Source organism: Delphinus delphis, chromosome 9 (assembly GCF_949987515.2).
Source record: "Delphinus delphis chromosome 9, mDelDel1.2, whole genome shotgun sequence".
Taxonomy (NCBI): Eukaryota; Metazoa; Chordata; class Mammalia; order Artiodactyla; family Delphinidae; genus Delphinus; species Delphinus delphis.
This window is the reverse complement of record NC_082691.1, coordinates 11,688,975-11,711,340: the sequence shown is the minus strand read 5'-3', so window position 1 is coordinate 11,711,340 and position 22,366 is coordinate 11,688,975. Positions and strand designations below refer to the sequence as shown.

General features: G+C 45.0%; 1 protein-coding gene and 1 long non-coding RNA gene across 2 annotated transcripts in view; one reads left to right on the top strand and one right to left on the bottom strand.

Annotated features, from left to right (window-relative positions):
- Positions 1-22,366, top strand: part of HECW1 (HECT, C2 and WW domain containing E3 ubiquitin protein ligase 1) — a 253,204-nt gene that overhangs the window by 207,302 nt on the left and 23,536 nt on the right. Inside the window, exon 22 of the mRNA XM_060019836.1 lies at positions 22,068-22,166. Coding sequence (XP_059875819.1) covers positions 22,068-22,166 — 99 coding nt within the window. The remainder of the gene's footprint in view (positions 1-22,067; positions 22,167-22,366) is intronic.
- On the bottom strand, positions 2,164-5,684 carry LOC132430591 (uncharacterized). Its single transcript, XR_009520534.1, has 3 exons — positions 5,580-5,684; positions 2,616-2,683; positions 2,164-2,209 (listed from the first exon to the last, which is right to left on the bottom strand). It is a non-coding gene; the product is annotated as an uncharacterized lncRNA (long non-coding RNA).

The following is a 22,366-nucleotide window of genomic DNA, read 5'->3' as shown; positions in this document are numbered from 1 at the left end:
AGGAAGAGTGCCAGAGTGTCGACGTGCGCTGTTCGTTAAGTATTAGCACGTGTCATTTTAAGAAGTCAGGGTGATGTGAGTCACTCTTTACATAATCATCGGTGTAGGAAGAGTTTTCAGAAGCCAGGGTTCAAATCTGATGCTGTTTAATCAGTTTCTGTGCAACCACCAGAAGGTCCGTTTGCTCATTTCATGTCAGTGATGGTGACAGATCTAACCCTCCTATATCATAACCAGAAATCCTGGGACCTCTCAAGCCAAAATCTCCAAGAACCTTTGCTAACTGTGACCCAGACTCCCCGCTGTCCTTCTACCCCCTGCTCTGACCTCTCCCTTTCCAAGCAGACACTACCCGGGTGGCAAAAATCTTCTGTTTTCAGGTGTTTAGCAAGAGGAGGGGGAGGGGGGAGGGAGGCTTCTTGGAGCGTGTTTAGAGTTTGGCCAAGTGGGTATTAAGTATCATTGCAGAGTTTTATGGAACTTAAGAAGTCACGGATAACACACTTTAAATATCCCGTACTATATCTGCAGAGTCTGAATTAGTAGGTAGGAACCACAATATCGCGAGATTCCATCGGATGTCTCCTGGCCCTTCAACCCCCAAGGGCCCCTCCTGAGAGAAGAGCTCAGTGTGTCGTTTTCATTTGAGTCAAGGGTCAGATAAGCTCCCCCATGCCACGTCATCCCAATAGCAGCCCCCAGGTTCCTTCCTAGGCACCTACAAGAGCTTCCCTGGTTCCATCTCTGGCTGCATCTGAGTAGCCTTCCTAGCAATGCCCTAGAGAGGCTCAGGGCACACATTAGCTGAGAAGTCACCATAAAATGTGCATGTCTGGTTGTGACTATGTCCACTGCTTAACCTAGCTTTCTTCAGAACTTGCGAGAAACTTCTAGTAAAGCTTTCAAAACAATTAGCGAGAACACTCTTTTTCAACACTTGCCTTATGCAGAAATAGGCCTAAGGATGTACGAGATTTATATGACAGAGGTGGCAGTTCAAGTCAGTTGGAAGAGAATGGACTATGTAGTCAATGAGGCCAATATACAACCAAAAAAAAATTAGGTTAAATTCCTCTCCAACTTGAAAGCACATGTAGAAAATGTAACAGTAAGATTTCTTCAAAAAACTCTGGGTGACTTACTATAGATTCTAGAAAATAAACATTATTGAGAACAGAAAACAAACTCAGGAAACTTTGAGTGGTAGAGGCTTTTTCACTCAAGGTTGGAACGCTGGAGTCTAGCAAAGAAAAGGAAAATATATTTGAATAGATAAAAATGAAAATATTCTTATGGCAAAAATACTATAAATAAAGGCAAAAGGCAAGCTTTGATTTTGAAAAATAATCTTTGCAACTCAGGAAAATCAGAGGCTGAAAATCTGCGATATAGATTTCAAAGAGCTCTTCCACCTCGAAAAGAAGAGGAGAAACAACTCTAGAAAAATCAGCAAAGAAAATGAAAAAAGCTGTTCAGAGAAGAAAAAATCCAAATAATCACCAAACCCATAAAAAGAATTTCAGTTTTATCAGTGGCAGGGATATTTAAGCAAAATAAAGAAACAATGATATATCACTTTATTACAATCAAATTGGCAAATATTAAAAAGAATTATATTACCTCTTTTCAGGAGGACATGGGTGAACGTTTATTCTCTTCCATCACCAATAGAAACATGAATTTTGATAGCCTTTTTTAAAAACACAATCAACAGTATATACTAAAACTTTTGAACCCATATACCCTCTGGCCCATGAATCTCTCTCATAGAAATAAAAGCACTGCTATAAGGACTCTTATAATAACAGCTAATATTATTGAGCCCTTATTATGGGCCAGGTATCTTTGTAAAAGCTCTACGTGAGTTGCACATCCTGTTATGATCTCCCTATTTTACAAATGAGGAAACTGGTACCCGTAGAGGTTTAGTACTTGCCCAAGGTAGCATAGCTAATAAATGGCAGAGCCGGGAATCCGACCCAGGCAGCATGGCTCTCCAGTGCAGACTTTTAAAAGCTATCCTATCCTCCCTAACAAAACATACCAGGATGTTCATTTCAGTATCGTTTGTAAAGACACAAATGTAGAAGCAACCCAAGTGTCCATCAGCAGAGACCAGTTAACTTCATCACAGCAGCTCCGCACTGCACCATGATATGAGGCGTAAAAGAGGTGAATTAGAATCTTACCAGATGACGGAAGAGGATTTCTTCAAGATATTGTTAAGGGAAGAAATGCAGAAAACTATGAACAACACAATTTAAAAACCAAAAAATAACGATGCAAAACCTGTACCTGCATGGAAATAGATAGGTAAATATAAATAACTTGGGCTTCCCTGGTGGCGCAGTGGTTGAGAGTCCGCCTGCCGATGCAGGGGACACGGGTTCGTGCCTTGGCCCGGGAAGATCCCACGTGCCGCGGAGCGGCTGGGCCCGTGAACCATGGCCGCTGAGCCTGCGCGTCCGGAGGCTGTGCTCCGCAGCGGGAGAGGCCACAACAGTGAGAGGCCTGTGTACCGCAAAAAAAAAAAATATATATATATATATATATATATATATATAAATAACTTAGTCTGTGATTACCTGATTTAGAGGAAAAATATGGAAGGATACATCTTAGTCAGCATGGGTCCCAGGAGATGAGATGAGAGAGCAGCCAACCAGGCCAGAAGGAGACGAAACTAATGATAATAAAAAAGTATCTATGAGCATATTAATGAATTAATATAAAAATTACAAGTGTGTATACATTTTTAAAAATAAATCCCTAACGACTGAAATGCCATTCGGTACAAATGGCTTAGCTAAGTTATTAGAAAGAAACAGCTGTCTTAGACGTGAATTCCTCAATGCGCCCTCCGATTTCTCAGGACCCGATGCTGGTCGCACGAACTGCTGGGCAGTGAGCGAGCCTCTGGTGTATTAGAAATGCCACACAGACGCACTCCCACCTCGCTCACTCTACCTCTGGTGTCTTCCATTCTCCATCCCATTTGCCCTCCCTTTCCTCAGCCCCCAAATCTTTAATAATTCCCAGTGTCTACAAAATGAAGTCCAGATTCCTCAGATCCTCAGGGACTCCCCAAGGTGCAAGATCACCTGTCTTGGGACACCATCTACCTCTCCCGCCAGCTCTTCTACCCAGTCCTTGAGCTCCGTCAGGCGTGCTCCTCTCCCTTAAGGGCCCCATCATTTCCTCTGTTCTCTCATTTAAGGGTGGGTCCACGTGTCACCCACCCTTAAAGCCCATTTAAAATACTTTATAGTACTCTTGTGACTTCTTTCCTGAACTTTCTTCTGAAGAGTAAGTTCATCTTCTCTTGAGTTCTTTATTTTTTTTAATATTTATTTATTTGGCTGCACCGGGTCTTAGTTGCGGCATGCAAGATCTTTAGTTGCGGCATGCATGCAGGGTCTAGTTCCCTGACCAGAAATTGAACCCGGACCCCCTGCATTGGGAGCGCGGAGTCTTAACCCCTGGACCACCAGGAAAATCCCCTTGAGTTCTTTTAGAAACAAAGGTTTTCAGACACTTTTAGCTGAAACCTTGCTTTCCAATGAAATTTATATTCAGTCCCAGTATCTAGGACAGAAGAAGGTGGAGCTAGTCTCCTTCAGGGAGTCTGGGGGCTGGTCATTTGTCCACTCAGACTCTTCTTCCTCCCCCCCCCATCTTTACACTTCTGTGCAAAACAGTTTGAATAAAACACCACTCTGGGCTGTCTGCATTTCTCATTCCATTTCTCCCTGGCTACTCTGTACGGTAAGGATTCGTGCTAGCTTCGAAACTGGATCAAGCAGCAAGCACGTTATCGCCCCTTGCAACCAGCATGGTTTCTGGCATACAGGCAGCACCCTTCAGTTCCTGAGGCAGGGTGCCACACAGCCAGAGGAGTAACTTCCTGCTGCAACTCTCAGCTGCTGTGTGACCCTGGGCAGGGTCTGAATCTTAACCTCCTTTCCCATGAAAAGGTGATAACAGTGCCTATTCTGTGTGATGGTCGTAAGGGTACCGGAAAAGTGACTGGTACCCAGTAGGCATTTAACAGATGCGGATGCCATCGTTCTGTCCTTGAGTGTATGTGTGTATCTTATAGGGACATCAGAAAGCGTTAGAGAAAGCTAGGTTGGTTCTCTTGATCCCAGGTTTCTGAGTCTTGGCACTATGACATTTGGGACCAGATGATTCTTTATGGTGAGGACTGTCCTGTGCGTTGGAGGATGTTGAACAGCATCCCTGGCCTCCGCCCACTAGGTACAGTCCCACCACTACCACCATCCCGGGGTCGTGACAACCAAAAGTGTCTCCAGATATTGCCAAATATGTCCCTATTGAGAACTATGGCTTTAATGTTCCCATATGGAAAAAGCTTGGGAAAATAAATGTGTCACGTGGCCGACCAAGGGCAGCAATATTTTTGCAGGATTAAGAATACTTCCCTGGCCTATAGTTCTATAAAAAAACACGTTCATATTCAACATCTCTGGTTCCTGGACCAGCGTAACCCAGCCCCTGAGCGGGGACGGGGCACGAGCCACAGTGAAGTCAGGCCCCTGAGCTGAGTCCATGCTCTGATTCCCTTCAAGTCCATCCAGAAGAGAACTTCCCACTTGCTTCCTCTTGTTTTTAACACCCTTTATGAGTCGTTTCAAACATATACAAACAACAGACATGCCTAATGCTCTTATCACCCAGTTTCAAGAACCTGTACACTTCTCCAGACCTGGATTTGATATTTTAAAGTAAAATTTGCACGTTACATGCACAAACTTTATCTGTATATTTTTGACAAACGTATATACATTTATATCCTACACCCTTATAAAGATATGGAATTTTTCTGTCACCTCAGAAATCTTCTCGTGGGCCTTCCCAGTCTATCTGTGACCCCTCTCAACTCCCTGAAACCACTGAATAGATATTTTCAGCACCTGTTTTCTTGGTAGGCTCTAGAACTTCATAGAAATGAAATTATTTAGTTAGTCCTCTTCAGTAGTAATTCTTCCACTTGCTTTTTATTTTTAACATCTTTATTGGAGGAGAATTGCTTTACAATGGTGTTAGTTTCTGCTGTATAACGAAGTGAATCAGCTATACGTATACGTGTATCCCCACATCTCCTCCCTCTTGCCGTCTCCCTCCTTCCCTCCCTATCCCACCCCTCTAGGCTTCCCAGGACGGTTGCCTCCCCGACTCATTCAGGGACAGACGCCACGCCCCTTGGCAATCAGGATTCCCACAGCATTCCTGGGTGGTTGGGAGGGTAGAGGGCAGGGAGTGTTCAGGCAGGTGGTTTTGTCACCTGCCCAGCGGCAGGCCACCCTGTCCCTCCCCGCGGGCCTGCATGTGCAGGAGGGCCAGATGCCACGCCTCAGTCTTCCCACAGACCAGGAGGGAACAATTACAGAGCGAAGCCGGGATGTCAGGACCAAGCCCAACCCACGATTAGCTGTAGAGATGGGACACTAGCTTAGGGCCAAACCCTGAACTCAGCTGGCAGGAATGTGCGCCCAGCAGAGAGAATGCAGACCACGCCGGGCGTGGCGTGGGACCGGGAAACGTCGTTCTGTACTTACAGGGAGCTGCAAAGAATCAACACTGCCCTTCCCAAATACTGACGGCATAGCAGGGACGCGCTTTTTGCTGGTACTTGCCCCCGCTGTTTGCACTGCGTTCACATTCCAAAGGGAGCTCTGTTTGTTTTAATTTGTATTAGCCGTCTGTAGACCTGATCACTGCTTTTTCTGGAAGCTCAGTTGGGTGGGGCAGCTGGAAGGGTGCAAGGTTTTTGAGGAGACGATGAAAGAAGAAAGGGAAAGACTTGTACGGCACAGGTGGAAAGAGAAACTGAAACCAGGGCAGCCCTTCGTCCTCTGGACTGGAGGGAAACGCATGGCAAGTGTCACCGCGTACAGGCTGGTGACACAAGAAGGGGATTAGCTTGGGACAAAAGGAAGAACCCCTCCCCTATTTAGTGGGACAGGAGGAGGCATGGATGCAGGTCACTGGGCTGAGAAGAGGCCAAGCAGGACCCTTCACATCCTCTGCTTTTGGAAGAGACAGGTCTTTGAACTCCATCCTTCTCTGGTGCCCACGCATAGAGCACAGTGACTGTTGCCTAAGTCAAAACTTTACTTCCGACTTTCACGCCATATTTTTCCATCGTAAAAAAAAAAAGGATGAGGGACTTGGAGTCTGTGGTCCTCAAACTTCAGTCAGCAACTGCAGAGCTTGTTTTGAATGCAGATTCCCAGAGTGCACCCCACAGAGAGTCTAATCTCCGGGCACTTATATTCGAACAAGCACCCCAGGGAACCTGATGCCAAAGGAAGGATCGCCACCCTTGGAGAAACACTGCCACAGATGCTGGCGGCGGCTTCAGGAGCCCTCCAGAGAGTGTGAGAAGAAGAAAGCTAGATGTGGGTGCAGTTTTCACACAAAGAAATGAAATCACCCCAGCCAGAAATGACAGATGTTCACTCCGTTTACCAATACGTGAGAAGTTAGAAAACATGAAGGTCCAAAGAGGAAGGCAATAATATTGGGTAGAGCATGGAAACACATATAATGCACTTAAATAGTGAAGTTGAGAAAGGATCATTGTTTTTAATTAATCAAAGTTACAAGCATAAGGAAAAAGGAGTATCTTTGAGATGGGTTTTTAAAATATCATAGAATTTAGCAATTATGGAGTGCTGTTTCATCTTCAAAGAACCTATGAACATTAAAGTACTCTTTTCTAAAATTCTCCCTCGAGGTAGGTAAGCAAAATTGAACATTATTATCCCTTATTTGTAGATGGGGAGAGAGAAGTGGAGAGGCTGTTTCAACCTAACATTGAAAGGACTTAAAAAAATAATAATAAGTTCCCGCCATAGAGATCTGGGTTTCCCACCTTTAGCTCTCCTGCATGCGTATATGATTGGACAAGATGTCACAGCACGTTTTGTATAAGTGACCGCTGGTGGAGGTGTGAATAAGCTTCTGTGCTGCACAGAGGCGGGAGATGCCATTTCCTGTTCTCCTAATTTCCCTGGTGTGTTAGGATTTCAACTGAGCAAAGGTTTCAAAAGAATCAAAGTTAATTAATTTGACCAGGCTGTTTACATTACCTTACTTCAGTGTCCTAACATGTAACCTGGGGATTAAAAATTAGGCTTCGATTATGTGCCTCAGACTTTTTTGTGGATACATTGTGGCTTGATTAAGTAAATGGAAATGGATCCTGCCCACCTTAAAAATTTGCTTTGAGGACAAAGGAACTGAAAATACTCTAGTAACAGTACAAGCCCGAGAATAAGTTACAATATGTAGTTAATATCATGGCTGAGAAATCCTTACGCTTGACCCTTTCTAAGTATAAAAATGTTAAAAATTGCAACTATTGGTTAAGTCATCGAAAGATGTACTGTCCGAGAGAGGTGTTCATTTTCGGATTTGTTTAAATACCAAACAGAATTAAGAGAGTCAACATCTCGTCTTCAAAAGACTTTTTGTCTATTGGAAGAGCTTTTCTATAAACATAAGTTATGTGAAAATACAAAGGTTTATCTTCTGTCTAGCCTCAACTTCATTAGAGGAAATATATATTCAGAGCAGTGGGAAGGGTGAAGAGTTTTACAGCAACAGAATTTGGAATGAATGGAGGGCCAGGGCCAGGGTCAGGGTCAACCACCTGGAATGGATTTCCTAAGTTAAGAATAGCAAAGCTGTCTGGGAAAAAAGATGTATTGAAAAGGACATTTGCACAGGTGGGCCTGGGACAAAAGTTCAACCCTAGTCAAGTTGAGAACAGGATCAAGGTACCTAAATGGTCTCGGGATCTGAGAAGGGGAATAATTGGTGGAGACGTATAAATCTAATGATTAGGAACATCATTGCGACAGACACATGGGAATCACTCCAGACATCTAAGAAAGTGTGTGACATAGTCCAGGAGACAGACCCTCAGGCACAGGCTGGGAACGGACCAGACAGATGCCTTGGGACCTCTGGGGCACAAAGGGGCATGAAGGACTTTCAGGTTTCGGATGATGAATAGCAAACGTAGACTCCAAGATTGGCTTTCCTTACTATCCAGACTTCTAGGGACTTTCTTCTTCTATTCTCATCTCAAAGAATATCAACTAATTCTATGCTGTAAAGAAAAATATAATCAGTCGATACATCTTCAAAACAATCAAGCTAAATAGAACATAGTCGCAAGCCCTGACATCATGTTGATTCATTTATATATTGTTTATGCTTTCCTACTTCCCCTCTACCAATACAATTAATTCAGAACCAATTACTTAGATAGCTTCAAGTATTCCTGGTATGTGGTTATACCAGTACGTATGCTTTTGTGTAGCATGAGAACATGATGTTGTCAGAGCCATTATTATTTTGCCAGTCAGGTGAAAATTACAGAATGTCATTTCAGTTGAGACTTAGGTAATAGTTCAGTAACTCTAATAATTTCCTGAACCATAATGTCACTAGTCTGTATGCCCCATGGAAGCTTGGGAGCCTTGTCTGTTGTGCTCTAAGTACCCCAGCAACTAGACAGTGCCTCAAAAATGGTAGGTACCTCAATATGATTTGTTGAAAGATTGAATGAATGAAAAACCTAAAAGTTGTTTAGGTTATATCAAATTGATTATTTTTTTCCCCTGACTCAGTTTTTGTGTAATACTGTGCATTGCTTAATGAGTCACAGGCAGAGAAGGACACAACATTTAAAGGGTCAGTAGGGCTCTATGGGTTTTGCCTAGAGCACAGTGACACTGTTATTCCTTTATTCTCTGGTCTTTGCAGCTCAGATAATTAAGACCTTTTCAACCTTCACCTTCCTGTTTTACCCAGCAGATCTCAGAACATTTCAGTTATCCAGGCAAGCAGCATGTTTTGCTCAACTTTCCTATATAATTCTGGGCATGGAACCAGAGTCTATGTCTTATTGAAAATTAGATAAATTCTCCTCTTGCATGAAATTAAAAATATGACTTTAGTGGGTCAACGTATAAACTCTGCAATTATAGATTTAGTGATCAATGTCCAAGAAGATGAAGGAAGAGGGGTGTCCTTTGCATTGGGTACTATATTACTCTCCAAGAGCTACCTTAGCAAGTTACCACAGACTGGGTGTTCTCCGTTCTAGAAGCCAGAAATCCAAAATTGAGGTGTCAGCAAGGACATGTTCTCTGCCCAGGCTCAGGGGGAGAATCCTTCCCAGCCTCGTTCAGCTTCTGGTGGCTCCAGGCATTTCTTGGCTTGTGGCTGCATAACTTGAGTCTCTGATTCTGTCTTCACATGGCGTTTTCCTCTGTTTCTGTGTCTTCTCCTCTTCTGTCTCTTATAAGCACTTTTGGCAGTGGATTTAGGGCCCACGTGGATAATCCAAGATGATCTCATTTGGGGATCCTTAATGATATCTGCAAGGACCTTTTTTTTTTTTTTTTTTTGGTTTTTTTTTTGTTTTTAGGACCCTTTTTCTTAAGGTCACAGGATCCAGGGTTGAGGAAGACGATGCGTCTTTGGGGGGCACATTCAACCCGCTACAGATACAGATAATCTGCATAATCTACTTCTAGAAGAGCTTTCTCTGAACGGGAGGTGCCCATTTGGCCACCATGTTGCCATGTTGAGGAATAAGCAGCCCTGGTCTTAGTCCTTTGCCCCCTGCAGGGCTAATTTTAGTGAAGGGCACTTGGGCTAGACACATTCATTTCAGTTGCTAATTAGCAGTCAGAAGACCATATCCTGTCATTATCTTGTGTTGGCAGGGTCTCTTTCAGGACAGATGAAGAAGACTTCAAGTTTTCTCAGCTAATTTGCAGTGCTGTTTCCACACACAGGGAAGCTATGAAAGCCAAATGTAAATCAGGCCTTGCATCTACGATATTTAAACAATTTGAGGGGGGATGAGGGAGGCGACGCCTTTCAACCCATGCCTTGAAACATTATCTGAGTAAAGGTGCTGAAGAGAATAGACTTAACTTCCTACTGTATAGCACAGAAAACTCTACTCAATATTATGTAGTAACCTATAAGGGAAAAGAATCTGAAAAAGAATAGATATATGTATAACTGAATCGCTGTGCTTTACACCTGAAACTAACACAATATTGTAAATCAACTCTACTTGAATAAAAAAATTAAATAGTATATATATATACTAGTTTAGATTAAAAAAAAAACTAACTTTCCTAGCCCCAGTGACCTTGACCTACATTCCACTCTAGCCACCTGCTCCCACAATGGCCCTCCCAGCCTCATTATCACCCAGAACTGTGCCATATCTGAAACTGACGACTCTAAAATCCCTCCATCCATCATTCTACAGCCAGTATTCCCACCTCCTCCCACTACCGCAGCTGCTTACCAAGTTCATTTGCACCTCAGACTCACCATCCCCTGCCCATCTGGCATGGTTTCCTCCCCCCCAGGCCTCCTGAACGCCTCTTTCCCCTGTACACAATTCCCCCTCCCCTCCACGCTTACACCCCATCTGATGGGCAAAACGCCACCTTGGATCAATATCATAACTCAGTCTCCCATGTTCAACACCGGAGCTGTTCCCGGCACCTCTAACACCAGAGAAAATGAAATGATCCTGAGAGACGGTACAATCCTAATTCATACTCTCTGACCCCAGCAGGCTCTACAGCAAAGCTCACCCGTCCTTTGATGCATCCTTCATTCCACTGGCCTGAAAGCCCCTACCAACCAGACTCCTTCACGTTGAGGAGATGCCTTCAGATCTTACTGAAGTGGAAACTCTGAGGGGACCACTTCCATTTCCCACCATGACTACAAATACCCACTCGACCCTAACACTTCCCTGCATCGCCCTTCTCCCGGTCCAGGCAGATCTCCCACTGAGGTTCTGGCTCCCTCTGTTCCCATCTCCTCCATGCCCTTACTCCAGAAATGTTCTCTTTCTCATCTGTCTTTATACTTTACTCTCTCCCCCTGCTTACGGCTCCTTTCCCTCATTCTCTCCTTTACCTACTGAAATCTGACATCAGTATTCACCAAAATTGCTCTTTCCTTGAACAGTGGAGACCACCTAATCGCAAACTTAGGGGACTATTATCCCTCCCTACCTTAATGGAAACATCACTGCGGTAGATATGGACTCCCACCTCAAAGTCTACTCCCTTAGATTCTGAGACACCAATGTCTTCTAGTTTTCCTTGTATCTCTATTGTATGCAAATAAACATATATAATTTTATCACATCAGTAACCCACATTCATTGTAAAAATATTTAATATACATAAGGAAATAAGCGCACACAGAAATAAATGCTATTAATATTTTGCCTTAAGTCCTTCCATGCTATTTTATTGGATGGATGGATGGGTGGGTGGATGGATGGATGGATGGATGGGTGGATGGATGGATGGACAGACAGATAGATGGAAAGATATAATTTTACATAAACTATAGCAATGGAATCAAAATAAACTTCCATAAAGTTCTCTCCATGTCAAACTATGAATTCTAAATCTATGCTTTTATCCTGACCTCTCTGCTGAGCTTCAAACTCTTTCAGCTTTTATCCCTGCTAAACATCGTCAGCTTGATTCCCCTCGAAGTTAAGATCTAATTTCTTCCAGGAGCCACTTCCTGTCATCCTTCTCTTCTCCTTCTGCTCACATAAAGCTCCCTGTCCTGCAAATTTTATCTCCAAAATGTTCCTCACAATTCCCTGGACGTACTGTAATACCCTCCCCTCTGTCCGTCCTCAGAACTATCCCTCACATGGCTGCAGGCTAATTTCTCTAAAATCCCAAAGCAAGCATGTCACCCCCTTGGCTTAAGCCCTTCAGTGGGTCCCCATTCTCTACAATTTAAAGGCTGAACTCGTTGGCATGGAGAACAAGACCTTCCAGGACCTCCCGCTTCCTCTTTCTTCAGCCTCATCTTGCCCCTTTTCCCTCTTTCTGCTCTAGTCATTGTGAATTTCTTGCTGTTCTAAACATATTCCATTCTGTTTCCTGCCTGTTTCCTCATATGATTTTATTTTCTTGGAAAGCCCTTCCCTGCCTTCTGAAGCAGACTAATTTTCTACTCATTCTTCAAAGCTCACCTCAGTCATCACTTCCTCCAGGAAGCCTACCTAGATTTAATCCCTCCCAAGTCAGCTAAGTCTCCCTCCTCTGGGTTTTCACACCTCCTGTGCCCTCTTCTACAGCACGTGCTACATGGTAATGAAATGCTGCATTGCTAGATCTCTCCCCCTTATCGAACTGTACATTCTTCAGAACGAACGTTTACCTTCATATCTTTGTACACACCTGGCACAGAGGAGGCACTCGGTAAATTTGTTGAGATTAAAAACGCATGAACACGCTGTCATTTCTCTCACATTTAAAAACGAATCCAAGCTTCCTTAGATGTCACACCCTCCTCCACCTACCACTTTGATTCACAGCTCCCCTTTAAAGAAACATTCCTACAAAGAGTTATCTGTGCTTACTTTCTCTGCTTTCTCTTCTACCATTCTCTCCAGCCTTTCCTCCCCTTTCCCTCCACAGAAACAGCTCTCATCAGGGTTGCCAAACCCAGTGGGCAACTCTTGGACCTCCTATTATTTGATCTCAGAGGCACTTGACACAGTCGGTCTCTGCCTCTTTCCTGAACACTCTCCACATCCCTTGGTTCCCATCCTAACTCATCCCCTGTTCCTGCTCAGTTGCCTTTGTTGTCAACTTCCAGACCCCTGGATGTTGCACTGTTTAGGGCTCAGCCCTTGGTCCACCGCTCCAACCGCTCGCACTTCCTTGGTGGTCTCATCCAGCTTCATGGATTCATGTAGCTCCGTCCTCATGACCCCACATTAACATCTGCAGCCTGGCCCTGTTCCTGACTGATTGGTCAAACTGCCCACTCAACAGCTCCACCTGGATATTTAGTAAGCCTCACAAACTTAATAGGCCTAAAAGAGAACTCTCAAGTTTCTCTTCCAAACCTTCTCTTCTCGTGTTTCCCATCTCATTAAATGGTACCACCATCTACACAATTGCTCTGGCCCAAGACCATGGACTGTCTTTGATGCCTCTTTTTCTCACGTCTCCCATCCAATCCATCAGCAAATCCTCTTGGCTCTGTCATGAAGATACATCCCGAATCTGAGCTCATCACCTCCACCCCCACTACCCCAGTGTCATCTGCTATCACCTCCCACCTGGGTTACTGCAGGAGCCTCTGAACTCCTGCAGTGTCTCCTGGGAGTGTCTGCTCCCACGCTTGCCAGCCTCCCCTCTCTCCCTGCGGCATCCAGAGTGATCATTCCCAACATCAATCAGTTCATCCCATCAGCCCTCCAGGGGACCTCCAGTGGATTCCCATCACACTCAGAATACAATCCACACTCCTTCCCATGCCTGCCAAGCCCTGCATGACCTGTCTCCTGGGGAATGCCTCCAAACTCATGTTCTCCCATCTTCTCGTTCTCTCTCCAGTGTCCAGCCCCTTTGCCCTCTTTATTGTTATTCAAGCAAACCATATATGATCCCATCTCTGGCATTGCTGTTCCCCCAGCTTGCAATGCTCCTTCTCCTGGAAGCTCACTCCTTTTCTTAATTCAGATCAGACATCATCCCCTCAGAAAGGATAACATAATCTGGTACATTTGGGAGACATTATTCTCCCCTCCCATCCTTTTCCCAAGAGAGACCTAGAGCCCAAGTTCTAGGCGGGAGTCTGAAATGAGGTTTGGTGGAGTCGGAAAGCACACTTAGAAACTAAGGGAGTGGGCTTCCCTGGTGGCGCAGTGGTTGAGAGTCCGCCTGCCGATGCAGGGGACATGGGTTCGTGCCCCGGTCCGGGAAGATCCCACGTGCCGCAGAGCGGCTGGGCCTGTGAGCCCTGGCCGCTGAGCCTGCGCATCCAGAGCCTGTGCTCCACAACGAGAGAGGCTGCGGCAGTGAGAGGCCCGCGTACCGCAAAAAAAAAAAAAAAGAAATTAAGGGAGTGATGAAAACTGCTCAGATGTGTGCAGAGTGGAGCACAAAGCCTGGAGGTTGTGACCTTCACTGCGTTCGAGAGCCCAGGAGAGGCAGATGGTGCCCATGTGTCAGAAAGGGGACCATGGCCACCTGTTAGGATATCCTGCTCCTGAAGAGGGTGGTTTTGCCCCAGCCCCAGCAGGGGACATTTGGCAATGTCTGGAGACAGTTTTGGTGATCGCAACTTTGGGGGGATGGGTGGTACTGACGTCTGGTGGGCAGAGGCCAGGGTGGGTGTGTGAAACACCCTGCAGGGCACAGGACAGCAAATGCCAACTGTGCTACAGCTGAGGAACCGGCTCTGTTCTTCGGAGGACCGCAAAGACATCTTAAAGGACCTTAACCCCTGCAAGTCCTGGCCCATTGCCAGGGAAGTAGTGATGGGGGAAGAGCCGGAAATGAGCAGGGATGGAAAACATGACTGCTGCAGAGAAAACCTTCTAGAACTCAGCTGTCAGTCTGCAGGAGGTAGGCCGTGCACAGGTGGGCGCAGTCCCAGAGTCATAGCTTGGGAGACAGGCCATTGTGACGGTGGTCTGGGGGCATTCAGGCCCGGGGGCAGTTTTAGCAGCCCTCTGGCTTCACTCAGTGACCAAGAAAATGTTTTTGAGCCTCTGGTATTTGCCATTGCAGTGCTGGTTCTGAAGGTGTTTGTGCTCCGGAAGATACCATGGTGTTTGGAAGAAGCCATCAAGGTCTGTTGACTCTCTGCCGGGTTTTGAGCAGACCTCAGTGTCCCGCCAGCTGTTCTTGTGTCTGCCTCAGTCCCCCGTCCCCTCACCAAAGGCAGCAGAGCCAAGCACATTGTCACCAAGTGTCCAGCTCTTTACAGCTCCCTAATACACTGTCTGATGCCCTTTCCAGGCAGGAAGGCCCAGAGATGGGACCAGCTTTGGGTTCCTCAAGGCTGAAGCTGGTACAGGGAGTATCTCTGATGCTTAGCGGTGATGCATGAAAAGATGCAGAAGCCAAGAATCATACAGAGAGAGATGGATGGCTTACAGGTCAAGAAGAGCCTGAGACGGTCGCCGGAACGAAAAGACACCGTGAGACAATTATCAGGGGCACAAGTTTTATGCCAGGGCATCAAACTACCAGAAAGACCACAACAGAACCTTTCAGACTTGAAATGTTGCCTGGGCACTGCAATGAGGGTGTTATCCCATTTTTATATCCCTTTCATATAAAGGAATTAACTAGAAGCCTTTTTAAAGGGTTTTGTTGCACTATCTAAAATGTCTTTCCTGGGTAATGAGGTCTTTTTCTTTTTTTAATGTTATTGAAGTATAGTTGATTTACAATGCTGTGTAATTAGGTCTTTTATTTTCTTCACTTGGCAAACCATCCTGCTTCCCCTTCCATAAATCTGACGTGTGGACAAGAAATCCCTCTCCCAAACTTCCTGGCTAAATTTTTTGCCATTACGCAAACTGCTTTTGTTTAAAGAATCAGCTGAAAAGTACACCGTGAAGTCATTACATCCTACCTGCTGCTAAAACATGTTCCTACACAAAGTTTCATTAGAGAGATGGAAGAGGGAGAGAGAAAGGGAGAGAGAGACCTGCTAGTTCAGCTTCTGGGTGTGAAACATTCATCATATTCGCCCATACATTGACTCCATGACCTCAAGTCTTCTCTGCAGTTTGGTCTTTCTGTCCATCTTTCGGATCAGAGACCTACTCAAGATATTGGAAATGTGAACAATTAATCTCATCGAACAAGCTTCAGATGATGTTTCAGGAATTTTCAGTAGGTTTGTACAGTTTATCCACTGGAATCAAACCAAATGATAACTTTCGATTTAATTCAATTCAGCAAATCTGGACTGTGCCCTCGCCCGTAGCCAGGCACTGCGATACAGGAGTGCTGTCTGTAAGCAAAGCAGAAGTCTGCAGTTCTGTAACAGCAGGAAAGTGCAGGCTAGTCCACTGGTCAAGTCCACATTCTCATCCTTTTTTTTTTTTTTTTGTGGTACGCGGGTTTCACTGTTATGGCCTCTCCCATTGCGGAGCACAGGCTCTGGACGCACAGGCTCAGCGGCCATGGCTCACGGGCCCAGCCGCTCCACGGCATGTGGGATCTTCCCAGACCAGGGCACGAACCCGCGTCCCCTGCATCGGCAGGCGGACTCTCAACCACTGCGCCACCAGGGAAGCCCCACATTCTCGTCCTTTGATCAGGCCTGGATGTGTAGCCCTAGGATCCTCAGCCTGGAAAAGGGATCAGGCATGCCAGTCTCTGGATAAACATCCAGGTAGACTGACCTCCACTAGTCCCTGGGCAAAGCCTTTCAGCATCTTAGCAATTGCCCTATAGAGTAGGTACCATTATGATCCCATTGTGCAGATGAGTAAACTGAAGCCCAGGGATGGTAAGCAACTTGCCCAAAGTCACACAGGTCAGAAGAGTTAAACCGAAGCAGCCTGACATCAGAGCTTGCAACGTGGTCCTCTCCACTATACTGCTTTTCTTGGATTATTGGCAAACAACCCAAAGAGTAATGAATCAACAAACAGTAACCCTCTCAAGGGGAGAGTCAAGTCTTTGCTGGGCCTTTTAAACCAGGTGGGAAGATGTGCTGGAAATATGTGAAACTCCGTTGCCTTTGAACGCTCACTGCAATGTGCAAAGCCGAGATGGAAGTGAGATAAACCTTTGCCAGTAACATGGGTTGCTTTCAGCTTTCCTGCCGTGATGTCCCGCAGCATCGTTAGGAAAGCTCAGAGTGGCTGCAGTTGCTTTTATCTGAGGCAACTCAAGTTAATCTCCCGGATGTCTGCTGAGGTGTTGATGAGGATGCTTGAAGAGGGACATCTGCCCATTTCAGAGGTTCTCCCATGGTCCCAGAGTTGACTGGCTGTATGCTGTCCCCCTCCAATACCTGTGAGCAGATGCGTAAAGATGAAAACCACTTAGGTTTCCATCAGCGTGGGGAGGGCCAAACCAAGCATAGAACATTCAGAAAATGAAATACTTTGGAGTCTATTAAAATTAGATGATGAGGGCTTCCCTGGGGGCGCAGTGGTTGAGAGTCCGCCTGCCGATACAGGGGACATGGGTTCATGCCCCGGTCCGGGAAGATCCCACATGCTGCGGAGCGGCTGGGCCTGTGAGCCATGGCCTCTGAGCCTGCGCATCCGGAGCCTGTGCTCCGCAACGGGAGAGGCCACAACAGTGAGAGGCCCGCGTACCGCAAAATAAAATAAAATAAAAAAGTAAACTGTTTTTCTTTTGTTTTGCTTAAATTATCTGGATAGTTTCTCCAGTGATCCATCCGTAGGCTAAAGAAAAGGACTTTCTTTCCGTCTCCTAATTCCTACACATTTCCAACCAATGCTGGCAACAAGCACAATCAGTTTCCCAGCAAGCAGTTGTTCAAGCTGGGTGAGACAGATAAAGGAGATGTACAAGCACTGGAAGATGTTTTCTCGTGAGATTGTCAGGGCAATTCATCAACTGGGAAAGGCTTTCCATTCCCGTCTCTGCCTTTTAAGCTGTTGTTTGGATTTGAATTGTGCAGTCCCTGTATTATGTGCTCTGTACTAACACATCCCAGACCATAGTTCATCTCTCTGGAATATATTTTACTGTATGTACTGGACTGGCTATGAGCCATCCTGTCTGTGTTTATATAAAGCCAAACCACATTATCATGGCTTGCTCGCACAGCTATGAGAAAATATCAAGGGCCTACGAGTTGCCCACGTCAGCCTGTGAAACCAATATGATTTTGTCTTTCGAAATTCCATCTTATGCCTGACCCCATTCAAAGCAAATAAACAGTTCTCAGTGGGTGGTCTGCATTGCAGTCCCATGTGCTGAAAACAACCCCATCTGCCACCCTCCATCTGATCCCAGCCCCTGGTGGAGACAGAGGCAAGCCACGCTGATCCTAGCTTCAAAGTGCTGAGCAGGACACCAGACTCCGAGATCTCTTCCCCAGACCCTGCTTTCCTGACCGCTCAGGATTGGTGCAGGGTGGACATCCAAGCTGAGTTGGGACAATCACGGAATCATGCTGGAAATTTGGACCTAGGTCAGTGAAAGTCAAGTTGGTCTCTCTAGGGGCTTGAACTCCAGGCTGAGAGACATGAGCCGTGTTGGCAGTGAGAGAGAAGAAAGGAGCAGACGTGCACAGAGAAGAGCTAAGGGGAGACACTGGGTGAGGGAGGGTGAAGTCACCCCAGTACCTGACGCTCAACTGCATTCCTGACCCTGCATTTCTTGAGACACTGCCAGGACCTTATAATGAATTCCCCCTTTGGCTTAAACTCGTGGAAGGTTACTTGAATCAAAATATTCCTAATTAGCACAAGGAGGTATTGGAAGCCAACATAAAATAATAATAGTTATCACCTGAAGGGTGCCGTTTTCCAGAAGAAGAAATGAAGCATAGGTGGTTAAGTCCCGGCACGAGGTCACACACCAGGCAGCCTGGCCCCTGGACCAGAGGATTAACGTCACTACTGTCCAGCTTCTCAAAATGGACACAAAGGAAAAGGCTTGGTCGGGCTTCTGGCAGACATGGGTCAGTTTCCCCAGTGTACCACTTGCCTGGGGCTAATTATTGACCCTAGACTTCTTGTGAAATGAAGAGGGCCATAGTCATAAAATAGAGCAGCAAGGATCAACGAGATAACATCATATGTGTTGGCCCAGTCGGCATCCCATAAACGTTATTTCTAATCTGTTTCCCATTTTTCACTTGTAATGAACTACGGTGACTAGAACTGATGGAGCAGTGTGAAGGGTGGTGGTAACCAGCACCCTGTATTTTTATTGTCAGATATGATGCAGAGATGAATGTTCTTCATTATGTAAGGAAGTATTCTTCTATTCCTTGTTTCCTACAAAGATTTTTTTCTTCAGAAATGGACAGTGGATATTTTTTTTCTTGGTCCCCTTTTACCCCATTTTTAAAAATTTTTATTTTATATTGGAGTACAGTTGACTTACAATGTTGTGTTACTGTCAGATATACAGCAAAGTGATTCAGATATATATATATATATATATATATAAACACACACATATATGTATAAAATCTTTTTCAGATTCTTTTCCTATATAGGTTATTACAGGGTACTGAGTAGAGTTCTCTGGGCTATACTGTAGGACCTTGTTGATTATCTATTTTATATGTACTAGTGTGTATATGTTAATCCCAATCTCGTAATTTATCCCTCCCCCACCACCTTTCCCCTTTGGTAACCATAAGTTTGTTTTCTGTGTCTGTGAGTCTATTTATGTTTTGTAAATAAGTTCATTTGTGTCGTTTTTTTTAGATTTCTCATATAAGTGATATCATAGATGGTGAATATTTTCAAGTAACTTTTCAGCTTCTAACCAGAAAAAAAAAGAAAAGCCATATGATTTTTGTCTCTTGACATCGTTATTAATTTTAATAAGAGAATGCCTAATAGTAAATTGTCCTTAGTTTCCTAAAGTCAAACATCCTGAATCATCTGGCGTTATTCAGGGAATGGACTGGTACTTTCTCTTGTGTTTTATTTATGATGTTTTTAATGTATGAGTGAGATGTCTTTAGTTTCCTTTCCTTTTTTCCAGATTCCATTTTGTGGTTATGGTAGCTCATAATGATGAAGTAAGAAGTTTTCTACCCTTTTCTGGTTTCTGGAGCTATTTAAATAGTAGGGGTGTTTTCTGTCCATGTATGGACTGTCCCAGCATCAATTTTGAACATAGTTCTTTTTCCTCAAAGTTTTCTAGTTTATACTATGGTCATTTGTCTATTTAAGTTCTTCTTCTTGAATAGATTTGAAGAATGTGTATCTTGCTGGAGAATTTACAATTTATTGAGATAGTCCCTTTTTTAACATTGAGCTGAAAATAGTATTCTCGTGTCATATTTTTATCTATTCCATTTCTGCCGACACTACTGCCTGCTGAGATTACCATTTCTCTTTACTAGGCCTTTCAGGGCTACCTCTGAGGGAGGTTCTTAGCAGGCACCTCTGTGTGGACGTTTGCTCTCTTCCCACTGTGGGTGGTCTCGCCGTCTCCACCACATGGCCACAGCCCCACATCATGTTAGGAGCATCAGTTGTGATGCCTCAGAGTCCATTAGCGTGGGTAAGCCTGCATGGAGTACGCAGGATTGTGGCCGCCATGTTGGGGACCCGTTGGTTATTGGGGTATCAGGAAAGAGCCCTGGGGGAATGCAGCACCGATGGTGTACCCCGGCCTCAAAGACTGTAAGATGTTCAGCTGTTCCATGAGCCTCCCCGTGCACGGTGCCCCTTTAGCACCTTTACTAACGTTCTACTCGCCTCTGGTCTCCCCGGAGTCAATAATATTTGCATGTTATTTCACGCAAAAAGAATCGACTCCTTCCAAAGTGGCAATTTGGAGTGCAGCTTATGATTACACTTATTACAGGGTCTGATCATCTATTCATTTAAACCATTCTTATAGCAGTTACAGAGTACAAAGTCTTTTGAGTCTAAAAAGAGCCTCGTGAAAGGTCATGGCCTAGTTGGAAATTCCAACTGGGAGGATCTGAGAAAAGTCACAGCTAAGTCTATGCTTAGGTGAAAATCTAGTTAGATAGGAAGAGACAGGAGAGACCCCAATCATGGAGGTAGGCACCAGGGATGGGCAGAACACAGGGTGAGGGAACCAGCGTGCTAGACCAGGCAGACGGGAAGCTGGTTTAGGAGCAGGACAACGATGGGGCCAAGCCCTCGGGAGCCGTGGCATGCAGCTAGGCAGATCACCAGCAAAACTGCCTGGAAGCAGTTTACCCCAACAAGGTTTTAAATCAGTGAAGGCGCTTACATCTGGAGGTGACCAGGTCTATGTGATCAGTTCCTCCCAGCAGAGACCTTGTTCTTCATGTGTGACGACGTAGGCTCCACTTACCGATGACCACAGTGGGATTCCACGTACTTCTCCCCACTGACCGTGAGCATGACCACCATATGTGATTCATACTCAGGTCCCCCACCTCCCAGCATAGGGTCAGGCACACATTAGACCTTCAGGTGGTATCTGGAATGCCCGAATAGGTGAGGATGCATGGTCCAGAAAACTTTCCATATCCTTAGATTCAGACCCTCAGGTTCCTTGCTGACCGTTTGCACTATTTACAATAGCCAGGACATGGAAGCAACCTAAGTGTCCATTGACAGATGAATGGATAAAGAAGGTGTGGCACATAGATACAATGGAATATTACTCAGCCATAAAGAGAAATGAAATTGAGTTATTTGTAGTGAGGTGGATGCACCTAGAGTCTGTCATACAGAGTGAAGTCAGAAAGAGAAAAACAAATACCGTATGCTAACACATATATATGGAATCTAAAAAAAAAAGTTCTGAAGAACCCAGGGGCAGGACAGGAATAAAGACGCAGATGTAGAGAATGGACTTGAGGACACGGGGAGGGGGAAGGGTAAGCTGGGACGAAGTGAGAGAGTGGCATGGACATATATACACTACCAAATGTAAAATAGATAGCTAGTGGGAAGCAGCCGCATAGCACAGGGAGCTCAGCTCGTGCTTTGTGACCACCTAGAGGGGTGGGATAGGGAGGGTGGGAGGGAGACACAGAGGGAGGGGATATGGGGATATATGTATACATATAGCTGATTCACTTTGTTATACAGCAGCAACTAACACAACAATGTAAAGCAATTATACTCCAATAAAGATGTTAAAAAAAAATGTGTCCAAAGAAAATAAATAAATAATTTTTTTTAAATGCTGACTGTTTGTCTAGGGTCCCAGAATTCCCCTCCACCAGCTCTTTTCATCACTTAGGTCCTTATACTCTCAGGTCTGAGAAAAGGATTGCAGCAAAATGATTCTATTTGGGTACTTGGGGGAGAGGAGGGTTCCTTAGTACATACCTAGTTCATAGGCATTGTTTATGGTAAAGAATAAGAAGAATGGATGCCTCCATTGTGTCATCAATTGGCAAACTTTTCAAGCAACTTAAAAGATGAGTACTATGAAGAAACATATCAGATAACAGTACAAATGAAAATATTTAACAGTGTAATTTCCCAGCTGCCCTTCAGTTGCTCTGCCTTGTCTGTGTTCCAGGTTCAGGTTTAGTGGTCGAATCCTAGGCCTGGCTCTGATCCATCAGTACCTTCTGGACGCTTTCTTCACAAGGCCCTTCTATAAGGCACTCCTGAGACTGTAAGTGTCCACCCGGCCCTGCCTGTGGGACCAGAGGCACTGGCCTCTCTGGCACCTCTGACCCTTTTGTCCCTGTTTTTCCCCTAATCATTCCTGTTAGGTTTATGGTGATTTACTTTTCTGAGTGCTTAGATATCACATAAACCTTTTAGTCCAATAAAAATGCATTTGGAGATTTTATGTAAGCATAAGAGAACATC